General features: G+C 56.9%; 1 protein-coding gene across 3 annotated transcripts in view; it reads left to right on the top strand.

The window, feature by feature from the left end:
* Positions 1-987: 987 nt before the first annotated feature.
* PLAT (plasminogen activator, tissue type) overlaps positions 988-19,766 on the top strand; it is a 30,077-nt gene continuing 11,298 nt past the window's right edge. Inside the window, exons 1-5 of one of the 3 annotated variants that reach the window (XM_075997411.1) lie at positions 988-1,152; positions 15,956-16,053; positions 17,183-17,225; positions 18,838-18,975; positions 19,587-19,697. In XM_075997411.1, the coding sequence (XP_075853526.1) occupies positions 15,991-16,053; positions 17,183-17,225; positions 18,838-18,975; positions 19,587-19,697 (355 nt within the window). In that variant the 5' untranslated portion in view covers positions 988-1,152; positions 15,956-15,990. Of the gene's footprint in view, positions 1,153-13,013; positions 13,229-15,955; positions 16,054-17,182; positions 17,226-18,837; positions 18,976-19,586; positions 19,698-19,766 lie in introns of those variants that run through there. The other 2 variants (XM_075997413.1, XM_075997412.1) reach the window with 2 other exon arrangements.

The following is a 19,766-nucleotide window of genomic DNA, read 5'->3' on the forward strand; positions in this document are numbered from 1 at the left end:
GGGCCAGGCGGCATCACCTTCAAACCAGCTCTCATGGCCTGACAAGTACGGCTCTGTGTGGGGTCATAATACATGAGATGCGGCCTCTCCCGCCACAGCCGGCCGTCCTCTGTCTCCTGCACCAACCTCCTCTTCCCTCCCGCGCCTTTCTCTCAGCCCTCCCTCTCCTTTCCCACCGCCCCTGAGCCCGGCTGCACGCCGGGGACGCTGTGCTCCTCTCTGGCCCCACGGCCTGCAGATGAGAGCACAGGGCCCCGCACGGGCTGAGCCTGCCACACGGCACTGGCAGAGCGGGTTCACACCCGAGACTTTCCCCGCCCCGCGGTCCCACCTGCCTCCTCAGCACCTGGAAAGGTGTCAGCAAGGTGGACAGTCTGTCCGTTTCCAGCAGCATTTGCATCTGAAAGCAAACTCTCCCCGCTGGAAGGAGGGGCGAGGCCCCGAGGGAATGCCATGGGGAGGCTGGAGCAATGCGGCTCTGGTCTGTCCCTTCCCACGCCCACTCAGGGGTGCCAGGCCAGAGGCCGCTGGTGCAGCCTGCACGTCACGGCGAGGTGAATGGCTCTCCCTAAACCTCCAGAGCTGGACGGCGCGGGGCAGAAGCCCAGGCCTGAGGGTCCTTCCCACCAAAGCAGCCCACTTCCCACTGTAGGTGAGGCCGGCCCTCCACCCCCAGGGGCGCTGGTGCCCCCAGCCTCTGTGTCCCCAGGGGCCAGTGACAGCTAGCTGCCTCCCAGCCCCTCCCAGGGTGTGATTGTTCAGGACTGCAAGCATGCTCATCACTCCTGACCGGGCCCAGAGCCAGCTGGTCCCGAGAGCCCCTTTCGGGCCTCTGAGATTAGGCCTGTCCAACTCCCAGATTCCTGTGATCCGATGACATCAGGGCTGTGAATAATCGGCCTGGCTCAGAGCCAGGATGGCTGTGCTGCTTCCACCGTGAACTTCCTCCCCCTTCGCGAGAACAGGCCCGCCCGGCCCTCCCTGGAGGCCTGTCCACTGGGCATCCTCCCGGGCGGGAACACGCCCCCCAGCGCCCGGACCCCACCCCCTGCCTTGGGACTTAAAGGAGGCCGGAGCTGTTCGGGACACTGGAGCTGGGATCCCAGGAGCCCAGGGCCGGAGGGAGCCGTCGTGGAGCCCGAGAGAAGCGCGGTAGGTGGGGTCGCTGTGACTGTGACTGTCTCCTCTCTCTCGAAAACCCTCCCGGCAGATGCAGTCCACGAAGGATGCCTGAGTGAAAGGCCCCTTTGCGATTCGGGCAGCAAGAGGATCCGCTAGAATCCACTCCCAAGGGGAGCTTTTATCTGGCATCTGCCAGAACTGGGAACTGGGATGGACCGAAGGGCTTTGGAGGGGCCGGGGGTGCAGGGGAGAGGACGGGAAGGGACGCCTGTCTCGGAGGAGGCTGTGCCTGCCGGGTGGAGGGAAAGGGAAAAGAATCACACAGGAATGCTCTGAGCAGACAATGGCAGCCGCTGGTGACCGGAGGGCAACCAGCGTAAAGTCAGCTGCCTCAGGGCACAGGGCCAGGGGCAGGGAGGTCCTCTGGGGTCCTCCCTCCCACAGCCAGCCCAGGAAGAGACTGAGGCTGCCCCTGGGCTGCCCGGGATGGGGACCTGGTGGGAGGCTGGGGAAGGTGTGGGGCCCAGACCGCTTTGATCTGGGCAGGCCCCTCCTCTGCGGGAGGACATCGTGCACAGTCCTCTCTGAGGACTTTTCAATTACAGGGGGGAAAATGACATCAATGTCTTTTATCCTGAAAGCACTCTGCAGGAAGCTATCTTGGCTCCCTAGAGTTTCTCTGTCATTATCTTTGTTTTCTTAACCTCCCGGGAGGGAGGGAAGGAAGGAGGGAGAGAAGGAGGGAAGGGGAACAAGCGGAGCTCCCAGGTAACTAAAGACAAACTCAAGCGCAAAGAACTGTGGCAACAATGATTTGTTTAGTGGCCAATTTGGAATGATATGGTGGTCTCCTGCAGTAACTGATGAGAGAGAAAAACTGTGTGTGCGTGCAAGCGTGCGTGTGGGATGTAGGGGGGGTGCGTGCGTGTGGGGAGTGTGTGCATGTGTGTGGGGAGTGTGGGTGCACGTGTGGGTGCACACGTGTGTGTGTGCATGTGCGTGTGGGGTGTGTGGGGGTGCATGCTTGCACGTGTGTGCATGTGTGTGTGCATGTGGGGGGTGCGTGCACGTGGGTGTGTGTGGGGTGTGTGCACATGGATGTGTGTGGGGTATGTGCGTGCGTGCATATGTGTGCATGTGCATGTGGGGGGGTGTGCATGTGCATGCCTGTGTGCTTGCATATGGGGTATGTGGGTGTGTGTGCATGTGTGTGCGTGTGTGTGCACCTGGGGTGTATGTGTGCACCTGCGGTGTGTGTGCACGTGGGTGTGTGTGGGGTGTGCATGTGCATGCCTGTGTGCTTGCATATGGGGTATGTGGGTGTGCGTGCATGTGTGCATGTGTGTGCGTGTGTGTGCATGTATGTGTGTGCATGTGTGCATGTGTGTGCGTGTGTGCGCCTGGGGTGTGTGTGCACGTGGGTGTGCGTGTGGGTATGCGTGTGTGCACGTGGGTGTGTGTGCATGTGGGTGTGTGTGTGGGTATGCGTGTGTGTGCACCTGGGGTGTGTGTGCACGTGGGTGTGTGTGCACGTGGGTGTGCGTGTGGGTATGTGTGTGTGTGCACCTGGGGTGTGTGTGCACGTAGGTGTGTGTGCACGTGGGTGTGCATGTGGGCATGCGTGTGTGTGCACCTGTAACCCAGGAGGAGCGCCAGCCGGTGCGGCTGTGGACGCAGCTCCCTCCAGGTGGCTCCGCGGCAGGCAGGCCGAGGCGGGAGGACTCCCTGCCACGGAGACCCTGGCGCGTCCTGTCCAGAGTCCGCACGTGGCGCGCTGCCGGGGCGCGTTTCCCGAAGGGCAGAGTCGGGCTCGGGCAGGCAGCGGCGCCGTGGGTATTGAGATACAAATAGCTCCGTCCTACCCACCAATCGATTCTCCCCAGAATGTCCTCAGAGAGGCCGGCCTCGAACCTCTGGGTCGCGTCCGCAGCAAATGTAGCTGCCCTCTCTCCGGACGGCGCCTTCGCCCTCTCGGTTCACTCCGCGTCGCCGCACATCGCGGTCTCGGCTGGGCCGCTCTCGGAGCCAGGCGCCCGCGGCCTGGAAGTAGCTGGGAGCAGCGGCCGGGCGCCCGCGGCCGGGCAGGCTCCTCCAGGCAGGACTCCGGCTTTCGTTTCCCCGGGGACTGATGTGCCGACCTGCACGGCTGTGAGCAGTTTCAGACTCCCGTCCCTGCCCCCTTTGGTGGCAGCTTGAGGCCACCACACCCACGTAGGGCATCGGGAAAGCGTGCTGTGCAGGGTGGGGCCCGTCTCTAATCTGCCAAGGGACGAGGCTTTGCAGCAGCCTCAGGTGGGCTCCCCAGTTGGGGAGGAGCCGCGTGAGCTGGGGACGCCCAAAGCTTCAGGAATGTGTACAGCACGGCCGAGGGCCGGCGTGGCCCCCAGGCGGTGATAGTGGACTTCGCTCCACTCGAAATTCGGAATCCGTGTGCTTCTCTGAGCTGCCGAATATCTGGCGATGAGAATTTTGGATTGTTGGTTGAAAGGTTGAGTTTTCATTTGATTGTTTGGCATGGTGCATCTGTAGCCTCAGAACACAACTTTTATTTTCTGCGGGTGGTTTTTGGCTCTGTTTTGATAACACGGTCAGCAAAGACAGTGAGGGGCAGGCGCATTCTGTTCATTCCTTCTGGGGGCCGTGCATCTTGTAGACACAGGAGGGAAGTTCTGCGCACAGTCTCAAGCTGTCAACCTCATCCTGGCCGAGCACTCGCGGTTTGCCACGCGGCGGTCTCCAGCCAAACCCGGCAAAAGAGTGAGGAGGATCTAGACTCGTGCAAAGTTAGAGCTAGAAAAAGTTACCTACGGGGTACAGTGTGCTCTGCTTGGGTGATGGGGTCCCCACAGCCCAGACGCCATCACTACACAATATATATGTAATGGAATCCATAAATCTGGTAAAATTTAAAAAAATTGAAAAACAACAATAAAATATATTAAGGGGCTTGTGTCTGTCTTCAGTGAGGCCAGTAAAACTTTACTGTGATTCTTTGAATTTTCAAATGTTAAAATGATGTTCATTTTTTTTTTTTTTGAGACAGAGTCTCGCTTTGCTGCCCAGGCTAGAGTGAGTGCCGTGGCGTCAGCCTAGCTCACAGCAACCTCAGTCTCCTGGGCTCAAGCGATCCTCCTGCCTCAGCCTCCTCAGTAGCTGGGACTACAGGCATGAGCCACCATGCCCGGCTAATTTTTTCTATATATATTAGTTGACCAATTAATTTCTTTCTACTTACAGTAGAGACGGGGGTCTCGCTCTTGCTCAGGCTGGTTTCGAACTCCTGACCTCGAGCAATCCGCCCGCCTGGGCCTCCCAGAGTGCTAGGATGACAGGCGTGAGCCACTGCGCCCGGCCTGATGTTCATTTTTAAAAGCAAACAGAACAAACAAACAAGAATCTTAAAGATCACTTGCCTGGGTCCAACCCTAAATCAAGCCGCATGGTCTCTTGACAATGGCTCAGTTGTCTATTTACATATAAGAGCAGCATGTTCTCTTTCTGATACTCTGAATATTTCGTATCCTATTGCCTTGCCTGGGAAACAGACTTCTCTAGAAGGGGGTAGAAGGACAGATAAACTCAATTCTCCATTACCTGAAAAATAACACCTGTGACAGAGGGAAGACGGACCCGGTGCTGGCGCAGAGCAAGCATTTCAGAAACGCTTTTGAGGGGACGACTCAGGTGAGCTCTGGTGCCGAATTTACCCGGCTGGGTGTCTCAGCCGCCGCCCGTTATCGGTTACACCTGCCGGGGCCCCGGGCCCAGGGGCCGCCTCTCCGCCAGCGGGCTCAGCCCGTGAGCAAGGCGACCGTGCTTCGCTCCTGCCAGGGGGCCGGGGGCTTGGGGGTCTGCCTGGGGAGAGACCGCGAAGACCTGAGTCCACCTGCAGTTTCTGGAGTGATCATTTCAGGGCAGCTGAGCCCAGAGACTGGGGGAACCTTCCTGTTAAGGAGCCTTTTCTGGGCCGGGCATGGCGGCTCACGCCTGTAATCCTAGCACTCTGGGAGGCCCAGGCGGGAGGATCGCTCAAGGTCAGGAGTTTGAAACCAGCCTGAGCAAGAGCGAGACCCCATCTCTACTATAAATAGAAAGAAATTAATTGGCCAACTAATATATATATAGAAAAAAAATTAGCCGGGCATGGTGGCGCATGACTGTAGTCCCAGGTACTTGGGAGGCTGAGGCAGGAGGATCGCTTGAACCCAGGAGTTTGAGGTTGCTGTCAGCTAGGCTGACGCCACAGCACTCACTCTAGCCTGGGCAACAAAGAGAGACTCTGTCTCAAAAAAAAAAAAAAAAAAAGAGCTTTTTCTGTTTATTATATAGTCACAAATATTCCATTCACTTACGACTGAGCTTTAGAGAATCCAAACTGAACTCCCTGGAAGGTCCCTGAATCCTTATGAGTCTCAGAGATCCCAAACTGCACCTCCTCCTAGGGCCACCCGTGAAGGGAGAGCCTGGGGTGGGACTCCCACCCGTCCGCCCACTGAAAGGAGTTTGCTCGGGAGAGCGAGGGGCCCTGGCTGCTGGCCGTGGCTGCCCGGGGCCCCGGCCACGGTGCCGTGCTCCGTGAGGACGGACCTGCTCCCCGGCTAAGTCCTGCTTCTGCTCAATGCACAGCGTATAACTCTCGCATTCCAGAAAGCTTGCTTGACCACCCCCACCGCACAGGACTGAAGTGGGCGCCCTCCTCCACATTCCTCGCCATGCCACCCTCCCTCCAGTTATCTGTCCCCTTCCTAAACCGTGCGTTCCCTGAGAACGCGCGTGAGGTGCCTTTCGATCCCAGGCTGTGCCTGCCGCCGCCTGGCTGGTCTCGGCAGACGCTGGTGGCGAATGCAGAGCAGGAGTGAATCGTCCCCTGTGGAGCAGGAGACGGGGGCTGAGGATGGAGGTCTGTGGGGGTGCAAGGGGGGGGTCTTACAGGTGCTGGAGGATGTGGCCCTTGGGGCTTCTCCAGCCCTTTTCGTAGAGATCTTTTTTTTTTTTTTTTTGAGACAGTCTCACTCTGTTGCCCAGGCTAGAGTGAGTGCGATGGCACCAGCCTCGCTCACACTCCTGGGCTCAAGCGATCCTCCTGCCTCAGCCTCCCGAGTAGCTGGGACTACAGGCATGCGCCACCACGCCCGGCTAATTTTTTCTATATATATTATTTGGCCGATTCATTTATTTCTATTTATAGTAGAGACGGGGTCTCGCTCTTGCTCAGGCTGTTTTCCAACTCCTGACCTGGAGCAATCCGCCCGCCTCGGCCTCCCAGAGTGCTAGGATGACAGGCGTGAGCCCCCGTGCCCATAGAGATCTTTAATGAGCAGTTTGATGTCAGCTGAGTTTCCCAAAGACAGGGAGGGGACATGGGCTTCGTGGGGGCCCTAAACCCAGCGATCCACCATGAATAGTCTGAGAGAGAGAAAATACTGTCACCTGGGTCCCCACTAGCTATTCACATTTTGTCATGTTCACAGAAAACAGAGGCCTGTTTTGTTTTTGCCTTGTTGGCCCAAGAGCCTGTGTCAGCCACCTGGGCTGCTGAGAGAAAGGGAAGGGTTTTTTTTCCTGGGAAGCTCCAGTTTCCTTATTCTTCTAGCCCAGCGCCTCTGGTTTCCAAATACCCACAACGGGCTTATCGGCCACATTGGCCTGGTGTCCATCTGTCCCAGCCGCTGATTCCAGCTTCCTCGGGGAGTCCGGGGCGGCCCTGGCATGTGTAGTGTAAACAGGCTTGGGAAAAGCAAATAAAAAAACAGATTAAAGATAGGATAAAAGACACACCCTATGTTCAGGAAATAATGGGCCCTATTAATGCTCCTCTGTGAACACAGGTGAAGGGCATGACATTTTATTTCGATCTCAGAGATTCCAGTCACTGTGAGGCGTCCAGATGATGTGGGAAACGGGGTTCGGCATTAACACTTGAACACAAGAGGACCCGCACGGGGCTTGGCATCTCTCCTGCCTGGGTAGCTCCATGTTGCCCAGGGGCAGCTGTCAGTGCCTTTTTTTTTTTTTTTTTTTTGAGACAGAGCCTCACTCTGTTGCCCAGGCTAGAGTGAGTGCCGTGGTGTCAGCCTAGCTCACAGCAACCTCAGACTCCTGGGCTCAAGTGATCCTCCTGCCTCCTGCCTCCCAGGCTAATTTTTTTCTATGTATTTTTAGTTGTCTGGCTAATTTCTTTCTAGAGAAAGAAATTTTTTTTAGTAGAGACGTGGGTCTCACTCTTGCTCAGGCTGGTCTTGAACTCCTAAACTTGAGGGATCCTCCCACCTCGGCTTCCCAGAGTGCTGGGATTGCAGGCGTGAGCCACCGAGCAGGGCCGGGAAGCTGTATTTACAGTAGGACTTTGGGGGAGTAAACACAGTTACCCCCTGCTATGCAGCAGCCTGGGAGTAGGGGCTTCACCTGCTTCCCCTTTAATCACCAGAGCAGTTTAGCAAGGTGGAAATGATCAGCCTCAAGAAAACTCAGGAAACTGAGGCTCAGAGAGGCTAAGTTGCACACACACAATCTGTAAGTGGGGTTCCAGGGTGAGAATCCAGAAGTCATGCCCCATGTCCACTGGAGCACATTAATGTGCTCTTAACTCTTTTTTTCTTTTTTTTTTTTTTGGAGACAGAGTCTCACTTTGTTGCCTAGGCTACAGTGAGTGCCATGGCGTCAGCCTAGCTCACAGCAACCTCAGTCTCCTGGGCTCAAGCGATCCTCCTGCCTCAGCCTCCTGAGTAGCTGGGACTACAGGCATGTGCCACCATGCCCGGCTAATTTTTTCTATATATATTAGTTGGCCAATTAATTTCTTTCTATTTATAGTAGAGACGGGGGTCTCGCTCTTGCTCAGGCTGGTTTCGAACTCCTGACCTCCAGCGACCCGCCCGCCTCGGCCTCCCAGAGTGCTAGGGTTATAGGCGTGAGCCGCCGCGCCCGGCCTTAACTCTTAAGCTGCCATTGAGTGTCCCAGGGAGCATTGCAAGAGTGTCGGGTTTGGGGTACAAGAACCAGGTATCCGGTTGAGTCCTGATGCCAGATCTCCCAGGGTGTGTCACCTTAGTGTTAATCCCGTATACTTCCCTGAAGTTCAGTTCTCTCATCTGTTCAAATGAGATAATAATGTTGCCTTAAATGACTTAACGGACACGAAAGTGTTTTGTAAACTGCGTGCCCGGAAAGTGGCAGGTACTGGGATACCTGTCGTGGAGCCAGTGACAACGATCAGAGAACATTTCTCACGCACTATAAAAGTCACTTTCACGAAAGGCCAGCAAGATGCAGAGAAACTCATGGGATGACACCGTGAAAGCTTCTGCTTGTCATTTCCTGATTCAGTTGTGTGGAAATGCAGAGGTGGACTGAAGAGCTACCAAATTATCGCATGCTTAATTACCTCGTGATGACGTTGGCTTCAGGGAGTGGGAGGAACAGTGAGAGGAACACAAGGAACTCCTGCTTAACAGGACACCTGTTCAGATGAATGTTAGGTTTCAGGGCTTGTTTAGATGCAGACTTTGGGGTTAGCGTTTTATTGCACTGACTAATTGAGTTAGCATTTGCCAGCTAAACCTTGTTTTTTCTTTTTTCTTCAGAAGATCTGAGTTCATTAGGAAAGGGTTTCTTTTGTTTTCGTTGTAGGAGGAGGCAGGATAGATTTCTATATTCCTAGACAACCAACACTCCCCTAGTTTCTCCAAATGACCAGGATTTCCTGGCAGAGGGTGGAGTGTTGAGATGACACCGGAACGTACTCACTGTGGCTTTTTATGAGTTTGATTTCGTACAGTTCAGACACAGGCCATGCGGCTGTAGTTTGAGGATGATTTGGAGAAAATTCCGCCCTGATGGGGGGAGGTAGGGTGTGCCGGGAGAGAAGTCTGTTCTACTCACCCCGTTGAAATTGATCGTCTTAGATAAGAAGCAGATTGTTTTTCTCTTCTCCCCTAGTAATAAAAGAGTTCTGTTCGAGGAAGACGAAACAATCATCTGGCCTACAGAAAATCCCCCTTTTGAAAGGTTCAGAATTGCTTAAGTAGTTTTGAAAATGGTTTTTGTTTCGACGTCTTTAGCAGTCAGGGCCTGCAGCAGTGGGTCCAGGGGCTGCCAGGCGCCAGGCTCCCGTCCCAGGCTGAGACTCTGGCCTGGGCAAAGGGGAGTTGTGTGAGCACTCACCACCCTTTGCAAGGCTCGGGTCCTCCTCCCGACATCTCCCCTGACTTGTCCTGACTCTACAAATGTGCCTTTGCCATTCCAAGGTGTTCTGACCATTTCTTTTCTAATTTGTTGGCATCTATTCTAGCCTATGGGGGTTGAGGGCAGGGGCGCGCGTGCGTGCGTGTGTGTGTGTGTGTGTGTGTGTGTGTGTAGGGGGGGAGTGTGTTGTTTTTGTTTTAAAGCCGTGAGTCATTTCAGGGTATTGGTACTCTTGGAGAATGACTGTCTCTTACTCAGCTTTCCAGAAAGAAGTTTTACAAAGCACTCATAAAAGAGTCTCCTGGAGCAAAGATAAATGCAGCGAACCTTGCACATGGTGCAAAATCATCTGCTAATAGTATCGATTTACTTTTGTCTTTCCCTTGCAATTTCTACTCTCCTCTAGCTTGCTCGTGTTTCTGCCTCCTCTTGCTGGCAAGAGCACAAACTACCAGAGCCGCCATTCCCTAATAGCTGGGGCAGTTGCATGGTTTGCCATTTGATTGATTGACTGCGTGTGTGTGTGTGTGTGTGTGTGTGTGTGTGTGTGTGTGTGTGTGTGCACAGTTCCTTTATTGCAAATCTCTTTCCTAGAATCTAAGAAACGGAACTCCAGTGCCATGTATAAGAGTTTCAGTCTACACAGCACACACACACATGCATTTTAGCATTTGTTCTCACAACAACAGGAACCACAGGAGGTTAGCCCCCTGGGGAAACTTGGGAGCGTCCAGCCCACTTGGTTTTGCGTTGCTGGGGGCAGATGTTTTTTTTTTTTTTTCTTTCGAGACAGAGTCTTGCTGTGTTGCCCAGGCTAGAGTGAGTGCCGTGGCGTCAGCCTGGCTCACAGCAACCTCACACTCCTGGAGATCTCTACGGTAAGGGCTCGAGAAGCCCCAAGGGCCACATCCTCCAGCACCTATAAGACCCCCCCTCCGCATCCCCCACCCCCCTAGACTTCCATCCTCAGCCCCCCCTCCCCTGCTCCACAGGGGACGATTCACTCCTGCTCTGCATTCGCCACCAGCGTCTGCCGAGACCAGCCAGGCGGCGGCAGGCACAGCCTGGGATCGAAAGGCACCTCACGCGTGTTCTCAGGGAACGCACGGTTTAGGAAGGGGACAGATAACGGGAGGGAGGGTGGCATGGCGAGGAATGTGGAGAGGGCGCCCACTTCAGTCCTGTGCGGTGGGGGTGGTCAAGCAAGCTTTCTGGAATGTGAGAGTTATACGCTGTGCATTGAGCAGAAGCAGGACTTAGCCGGGGAGCAGGTCCGTCCTCACGGAGCACGGCACCGTGGCCGGGGCCCCGGGCAGCCACGGCCGGCAGCCAGGGCCCCTCGGTCTCCCGAGCAAACTCCTTTCAGTGGGCGGACGGGTGGGAGTCCCACCCCAGGCTCTCCCTTCACGGGTGGCCCTAGGAGGAGGTGCGGTTTGGGATCTCTGAGACTCACAAGGATTCAGGGACCTTCCAGGGAGTTCAGTTTGGATTCTCTAAAGCCCAGTCGTAAGTGAATGGAATATTTGTGACTATATAATAAACAGAAAAGGCTCTTTTTTTTTTTTTTTTTTTTTTTGAGACAGAGTCTCGCTTTGTTGCCCAGGCTAGAGTGAGTGCCATGGCGTCAGCCTAGCTCACAGCAACCTCAAACTCCTGGGCTCAAGCGATCCTCCTGCCTCAGCCTCCCGAGTAGCTGGGACTATAGGCATGCACCACCATGCCTGGCTAATTTTTTCTATATATATTAGTTGGCCAATTAATTTCTTTCTATTTATAGTAGAGATGGGGTCTCGCTCTTGCTCAGGCTGGTTTCCAACTCCTGACCTCCAGCGACCCGCCCGCCTCGGCCTCCCGGAGTGCCAGGACGACAGGCGTGAGCCGCCACGCCCGGCCTGGGGGCAGATTTTTATGTCTCCAAACATGGATGCTTCTCGGAAGGGCAGCACATTAATCTGTGTTCCGCCGTTGTTGTACCTTGCGTGAGTGCGTTTATGGGTCCCTGTCCTGAGAGCAGATGTGTATGGGGGGAGGTGGGGAAGGTGGTGGGCACGTCAAGACGCTGGCGACACCACTACGCTTGCTGTTTCCCGGGTCCTTCCTCGGCCGGCTCACTGCCTCTCCAGTGGCTTTGCCCATCCAGAGCCGAGGAACTATCAACGGGCTCTCACCGACCCTCACCCTGCTCTGTGACCACGCAGGGAAGAGCACCGAGTCTCTCAGCCAGAATGGCGCACATCCTTGGCTCTGGGAGACCGAGCGTCTCCCCGAAGAGCACCCGCGGCGAGGTTCCTCGCTCCCTGGCTACCAACCAGACGTGGCTCCCGTCCCACTAGTGCAGCCGCCGTGCGCAGGATGTCCGGGGGGCGGCCGGTGAACAGAGCCACCTGTCACTGTGGCCGACAGGGCCGGACACGGCGTCCAGGCAGGAAGGTCGGAGCTGGGGATGCACACGCACGTGGGAAGCAGACGGGCCCGAGCGCAGATGTGCGCACCGTGTCCTGCCCACGCGTCCTGGAAACCCAGGTGCCCCTTAGTTGGGCAAGCCGCCTCTCCTGTTTTTTTTTCTAATTTGCAGAGATTCTTTGTTAACTTGCCAAGCTCTGGCTCCGCCGAACCCCATCTACCAGAGAAGGGTGCCTTTTGCAAATCTGTAGAAATCAGCTTTGTGTGCTGGGGTGGGCCTGCGGGGGCTGGAGTCCTGGGGGCTCGGGGACCACAGGCCTTGTGGCCTTTGCACCACTTCTCACACAATGATTCGGGGGTTCCGGCCCAGGGAAAGTGAGCTCCCTCGGGGCCAGCCCTTGCCCTTGCTTCCCTCCCTCCCTCCCTCCTTCCTCTTACTTGCCCGCTTTCTTAGTTCTCTGATGGTTCTAGGAAACTATTAAATATAGCAAAAGGAGGAGAACTCAGAGAATTTACAAGTCTGTCTGTATATAGTGGGCCTCTGAAGGCTTCTCACACCTCCCCCTCTGGCCCCCTCTCCCAGCCTGGCCTCCCGAGCGTGCGTGGGTCTCCCCGTGGCGGGGCCTGTGGTCTGCTCCTGTGGCCCGCTGGCCCCGGCTTGCGTCCACAGCCCCGGCGTTCACGTTGGGCTCTGCTGTCACTGCCCCCGGCCTCCACACCCACCTCTTTCAAGGCAAACGAACAAGGGCACATTCTCCCTCCCTGTCTTCTCTCTCCGTCGTCTTTGTTTTTTTTTTTTTTTTAATTTCTGTATATTATGGGGGTACAGATTTTAAGGTTTCAATAAATGTCCTTTCCCCCCATGCCCCCACAAGTCTGAGTTTCCAGCGTGACCATCCCCCAGATGGTGCACATCTCGCTCATTATGTATGTATACACCCGCCCCCCTCCCCCCTGCCCAATACCCTATTACTGCAGTTCCTATGTGTCCACTTAGGTGCTGCTCAGTTGATACCAGTTTGCTGGGGAGTACACATGGTGCTTGTTTTTCCATTCTTGGGTCCGTCGTCTTTGGACTGCGCTGTTTTTCTGCTGGCCGGATGACTAATTCCTTTGTCATCTCCTACCCCACTCGGCCTTCCAGCTGCTCCGATGGCCTCTGTGTGGTGCAGGCGGAGCCATCTCGCTCGCGCTGGGTTGGCTCCAGGCCCACGAAGGCCCAAAGAGGCCAAGAACAAGCCTCTGACTCTCCCCAGAGCGGGAGGCAAAAGCCGGGTCCCGCCCCCAGTGCGGGTTGCTCTCCGTGGAAGGGCCGTCCCGGCAGCCTCGGGTGTGAGCTCGGCCTGAGGCCGCCGCTCCCCCCTCCCCCGTGCCCAGGCAGGACCCTGCGATGACACCTCGCTTTCCGCTCTGCAGCCTCCCGGCGTCTAGAACCGCCCCCATTCGGGAGGCCTTGAGATCAAGCAGCAATTGGGCAGGCGTCCAGAACAAAACTAAACTAAACTGACCCCCAGCCCAGGTGCGTGAGCGAGTTGCAAGGGCCGGTGTTTCGGCGCTCGGTGAAGGAGAGGGATGCTCGGCGGTGCTGTCGCGTTCCGAACCCTCCGAGAGTCCTCAGGGCCGGCCCCAGAGAGCCGAGGGGGCAGCTGTCCCGCGTGGGCATCAGGAAGGAAGAGGGGAATCAGGTTAAGAAGATCTATTTTTTTTTTTTAAGACAGAGTCTCGCTTTGTTGCCCAGGCTAGAGTGAGTGCCGTGGCGTCAGCCTAGCTCACAGCAACCTCAGACTCCTGGGCTCAAGCGATCCTCCTGCCTCAGCCTCCCGAGTAGCTGGGACTACAGGCATGCGCCACCATGCCTGGCTCATTTTTCTCTATATATTAGTTGGCCAATTAATTTCTTTCTATTTACAGTAGAGACGGAGTCTCACTCTTGCTCAGGCTGGTTTCGAACTCCTGACCTCGAGCGATCCTCCCACCTTGGCCTCCCAGAGTGCTGGGATTACAGGCGTGAGCCACGGTGCCCGGCCAAGAAGATCTATTTTGAGAGGTTATAAGTAATGGGGTGCAATAAAAAGGGGAAAGTAAGAGGGATTTGGGGAAGTTTTGAGGAAGGAGCAATTTGAGGGCAGCCGAGAAGAGAGAGCCCAGAAGTCCCCCTGTGTCTAGGGCTTCCACCGCGAGCTCCTGCTCAGGGGCGTGGGCGGCCGTGACCTCCCCGCTTCTCTGCCCTGGACCCGGAGAGGGGCCCCCAGCTGGCTCCCGCCGCCTGCACCTCGGAGGCCTGGGTGTGGCGATGGCGTGTGAGGACGGAGGCCCCGAGGAGGCCGGGCAGCTGCTTCTGCGGCACAAGACTCCCCGGCATTTGCAGGCGGGAGTCGCCGTGGGCGGACCCCACCCGCCCCCAGCGGCCCGGGAAGGATCAGCCGGGCATAGGGCGCCTCCCGCCTCAGCCTCCCTTTCTGTGTGCACCACACTCCAACTGTCAAAGGAACAATCCAGAAGCCAGAGCCGGCCGGGGCGGGGTTGGGATCCCGGAAGACCCTGCACCGGGAGGCCCCAGGCCCCTGCGGCAGGGGGAGGGCCGGGATCCGAGTTGTCGTGGCTGCAGAGCGATGAGTCAGGGACAGGGACTCCCCGCCCCCACGCTGGCCTCGGGGGATCCAGGGGCCGCCAGGCCAGAGCAGCGCCCGACCTGCCGACCGCCCGACCGACTAACCCACTTTGCGCTGCCCAGGGCAAGGTCGCCGGGAAAGGCAGCTGGAAGCTGGGAAGTCAGGTCCGGGAAGACGTGAGTCTAACGGCCAAAACCCAGGTGCCTGTCTCCCTGGGTGGCGCCGGGTCTGCACTTCGCTCGAGCGCGCTCGAGCGCGATCGATCGTTGCAGGCCACCAACAAGGAGCAGTGGGGCGGGCAGAGGCCAGGCGGGTGGGGGGAGCCGCCCTGTGCTGGACAAGACCCTCAGAGCCGGCCACAGCCCCAGCGAGGAGGAGCACACGCCAGCAAGGCCGGCTGCGACGTCCCGACAGCTTCCTCTGGAAATTCCGGACAGGACACCCCTGAGGCTCCGCGGCGTCCAGCCGAGGGCAGGAACACCCTCCTGGGAAACAGGCCAGGGCGGTGCGGTCCCCAGGTGCCAAGCGGGGTCAGCAATGGCCCTCCCTCCCGCCCCCTGAGACCTTGGGGCTGGGTCATCGCCAGCAGCACGGGTGGCCCTGGCGGAGGGGCAGATGAGGCCCGGCCTGTCCCCATGGAGGCGCTGCTCAGCCTCAGGGGGAAGCACGTTCTCAGCGAGCCACGGCACGGAGGGAAACTGAGGACATTGCACTCAGTGAGAGAAGCCAGTCGCAGGAGGACGCATGCCGTGCAGCCCCACTTCCGTGGGGCGTGTAGAGTGGCCAGACCCGAGCGACAGAGAGCGGGAGGGCAGGTGCCAGGGCAGGTGCCAGGGCCGGTGCCATGCCAGGTGCCAGGGCCGGTGCCAGGGCAGGTGCCAGGGCCGGTGCCAGGGCAGGTGCCAGGGCAGGTGCCAGGGCCGAGCCAATGGAGCCAGGAACTGGTGTCTCTCGGGACAGTTTCAGCCGGGGACGAAGACGTCCCGGGATGGGAGGCGGTGACATGGCACAACGTGAGGGGTCTTCACGCCACAGAACGGCACTCTTGAACCTGGTTAAAGTGGTAGGCCGGGCGCGGTGGCTCACGCCTGTAATCCTAGCACTCTGGGAGGCCGAGGCGGGTGGGTTGCTCAAGGTCAGGAGTTCAAGACCAGCCTGAGCAAGAGCGGGACCCCGTCTCTACTATAAATAGAAACAAATTAATTGGCCAACTAATATATATAGAAAAATTAGCCGGGCATGGTGGCGCATGCCTGTAGTCCCAGCAACTCGGGAGGCTGAGGCAGGAGGATCACTTGAGCCCAGGAGTCTGAGGTTGCTGTGAGCTAGGCTGACGCCACGGCACTCACTCTAGCCTGGGCAACAAAGCGAGACTCTGTCTCAAAAAAAAAAAAAAAAAAAAAAAAGTGGTTAAAGCGGTAAATTTTGTATCCTGTATACTTTACCACAACAGAAATATTAAATTCACACACACACATTCGAGAGAAATCCTCTTCTAGACCCCGAGCGCGCGGGCCTTGCTCCCGTGGGGGCTGGTGCTGGCGGGACCGGGCGAGCTGGCGCCTCGGACCCCCCATCTTTGTTGCGCCCCTGCCCTGCACCTCCCTCAGCTAAGCCTTTTCCTCTTCCCCCAGGATTTAGGGACATTGAAGAAGTGCCGGCGGCCGAGATGAGGACAGAGCTCCTGTGCGTGCTGCTGCTCTGGGGAGCGGTCTTCCCCTCGCCCAGCCAGGTGGGTGTCACTCGGCGTGTCCCCCGAGCTCCCTCTAGGCTTCCTACAGCCAGAGCAGGTGTCCCGCCAACCCCCCATCTCCCCCAGCGGGGATGGCGTCCCAGAGCGTAGGGCGCGGGGACAGGGACCACACAGCTCGAGCGCCGTGTGCACTCGCATTTCCGCACGGGAGACTCAGGACCCAGTGCGGAGCCCTGGGCACTTGGTCCGACTTGAGAAAATGATTCTCAGTGCCATCCACTGCCTGTGCCGGCCTTCTTTGGAGCTGTTTTATTGTGTGGGTGTGTTTTTCTTTCTTTCTTTCTTTCTTTTTTTTGAGACCGAGTCTCACTCTGTTGTCCAGGCTAGAGTGAGTGGCGTGGCCTCAGCCTAGCTCACAGCAACCTCAAACTCCTGGGCTCAAGCGATCCTCCTGCCTCAGCCTCCCGAGTAGCTGGGACTACAGGCATGCGCTACCATGCCCGGCTAATTTTTTCTATATATATATTAGTTGGCCAATTAATGTCTTTCTATTTATAGTAGAGACAGGGGTCTCACTCTTGCTCACGCTGGTCTCGAACTCCTGACCTTGAGCTATCCTCCTGCTTCGGCCTCCCAGAGTGCCAGGATGACAGGCGTGAGCCACCGCGCCCGGCCCGCACTCGCTCTCTGAGAGTGCCTGGCGGTAAAGGCCATCTGCTAAGGCCAAGCGAGCCGTCCCTCTGCAGTAGGACTTCAGAGAAGGGACAGCCTGCATGGAGGAGACGTACACCCCACCGCCCAGCATGGTGGCCCCTAGCCACATGGAGCTATTATGATATAAAATTAAATAAAATGAAATAAAATTTAAAGATTCGGCTTCCCCATCACGCTAGCCACATTTGAAGGCTCAGTGGCCACACGTGACCTGTGCCATGTTGGACAGCGCGGACAGAAAACATTTCTGTCGTGCAGAAAGCTCTGGACAGCACCCGTCCAGCAGCCAAGGAAGAGCCAGACCAGGAGGCAGGAGTGGGCTCCCCCCGGGCCAGTTCCGGGGCGTCCCCGGGCAGGGGCCCTGACGGGCAGGGCCGAGGTGGGATCCCGGCCCCTAGCCTTTACCCGCAGGATGCCACGCGTGCTGAGCGCCCCACGCCTGTTTTGTTTGCAGGAAGTCCACGCCCGGTTCAGAAGAGGAGGCAGGTCTTTCCAAGGTGAGACCAAGCGGAGGACGACGGGTGTGGAGAGCTGGGGCCCGGCTCGCCCTCTGCGGGCGCCTGCTCCCTCCTGGGGGGTCTTTCCGGGCGACTCTGGAGAGACGCCTGCCCGCTCACTGTCCACCAGGCAGCCAAAGCCAGCCAGGTTCTCAGAGCCATAGGAGCCCCGTCCGCTCAAGGGGTCACAAAGCTGGGGGACCCTGCCAGCTCGGTGGCCCGAAGCCCTGGTCACACGGATGAGAGAAGAGGGAGCCAGGGGGAGAGACAGCGGCTTGCCCAGGGCCACACAGGGGCCGGCAGCCACCAGGACGGCTCTGGCCACGGCCGCACCCCGGGTCTCTTCCTGGGCCGTGGGCCGCCGCAGCGCGCTCGGCGCCCTGCTAGCAGGCGCCCTGTGCCTGCACTTCCTTCTGCAGGCCAAGCAGGGGTAGCTAAGCAGGGTGCCCCGCAGACGGGCGTGGTCCAAGAGCCACCTCTGTCCTGGACTCAAGAGAGTAAGGACCACGCCCACCGGGGTTCCAAGATGGAAACGCTGACAGTGGCTGCCTTGGCTCAGACATGAAGAGCTCCAGGCCCAGCCTCAGGCCCCAAACCACCCACCTGGGGCCCTCACCTGTCCTCCCTCGTGACCCAGTTCCTGTGGGTCTGGAGGACTTTTCAACCCCCTGTTCAAAGGAGACATTTCCCCAGAGTGAGCCTTGCTTGCTGCAGGGCACGGTGTTTCCTGCAAGGGTCCCCTGTCCTCAGCAGACCTCCAAAAGCAGCAAGGATATTATTTACAGTGAGCATATGGTTACTCCTTTACGTAGCTAAAAGAAAACTTTTTTTTTTATTAAGTTGGTATTCTGGTTGGAAAACAGAGAAAAATGGCAAGAGAATATTAAGAGGGGTGCTTCAACTTTTCATGATACCAGAAACACAGATGAAAGTAGCACATTTCTGCAAAGATTAAAGTGTCAGTTTTCTTTGTTTGGGCCCAAATACACCATCTCTGTGTGGTAATAATACTCATGTGGGGCCGGGCGCGGTGGCTCATGCCTGTAATCCTAGCACTCTGGGAGGAAGCGGGCGGATCACTCGAGGTCAGGAGTTCGAAACCAGCCTGAGCAAGAGCGAGACCCCGTCTCTACTATAAATAGAAACAAATTAATTGGCCAGCTAATATATATAGAAAAAGTCAGCCGGGCATGGTAGTGCATGCCTGTAGTCCCAGCTACTCAGGAGGCTGAGGCAGGAGGATCGCCTGAGCCCAGGAGTTTGAGGTTGCTGTGAGCTAGGCTGACGCCACGGCACTCACTCTAGCCTGGGCAACAAAGCGAGACTCTGTCTCAAAAAAATAAATAAAAATAAAATAAAGTGAAAAATTAGAGAACCACTTAATAAATGTATTCTGATAATTTTTTTTTAAAACAAGGGCCCATCAGAGGAAACAATAAAAGGGGTCTTTGGTGACAAAACATTCAGTATCTGTTGACTTCTAGTTGTAGTTTTTTCAAGAGAGGGATACACAATGGGAGGGAGTGAGGATTTTTCTCGGCAAGTCTGGGGGCAGCAGTAGGGTGGGGATTTTTGAGCCGTGTTCCGAGGCGTGTTCTGCCTTTCGTTGTAGTGACCTGCAGAGACGAGAAGACACAGATGACCTACCAGCAACACCAATCGTGGCTGCGGCCCATGCTCAGAAGCAGCCGGGTGGAATACTGCAGGTGCAGCAGGGACGGGGCGCAGTGCCACTCCGTGCCCGTCAAGAGTACGTATGCTCGGCCGGGCGCGGCGGCTCACGCCTGTAACCCTAGCACTCTGGGAAGCCAAGGCAGGCGGATCGATGAGCTCAGGAGTTTGGGTCTACCCTGAGCAAGAGCGAGACCCTGTCTCTACTAAAAAAATAGAAAAAATTAGCCGGGCATGGTGGCGCACACCTGTAGTCCCAGGTACTTGGGAGACTGAGGCAGGAAGATCGCTTGAGCCCAGGAGTCTGAGGTTGCTGTGAGCTAGGCTGACGCCACGGCACTCACTCTAGCCTGGGCAACAGGGTGAGACTCTGTCTCAAGAAATATATATATATATATATATATATATATATATATATATATTTTTAACTCACATTATTTTTGGAGCTGCTTTGAAAGTCCAATTGACCTTTGAACAACACGTTTTTTGAACTGTGCGGTCCACTTCTATGGATGTTTCTGAGCAAAGGTGGATAGAAATGCAGTACTGATGGGGTGTGAACCATGTCGGCCCCCACCCACCGTGGGCCCTGAGCCCGCGTGTTTTGGTACGTGGGTGCTGGGCCCCGTCCACCCCCGAGTGCACCGAGGGACAGCTGTGACTCGAGGTTTCCTTGTCTATACTTGACAGGTTGCAGCGAACCCAAGTGCTTCAACAGCGGGACGTGTCTGCAGGCTTTGTACTTCTCGGACTTCGTCTGCCAGTGCCCCGAAGGATTCGCTGGGAAACGCTGTGAAATCGGTGAGTGGGAGGGTGGGTGTGAGACAGGGACTGGAATCCCGGCTCCCGGGTCTGCCCGGAAAGGAGAGG

Source organism: Microcebus murinus, chromosome 24 (genome assembly GCF_040939455.1).
Source record: "Microcebus murinus isolate Inina chromosome 24, M.murinus_Inina_mat1.0, whole genome shotgun sequence".
Lineage (NCBI taxonomy): Eukaryota > Metazoa > Chordata > Mammalia > Primates > Cheirogaleidae > Microcebus > Microcebus murinus.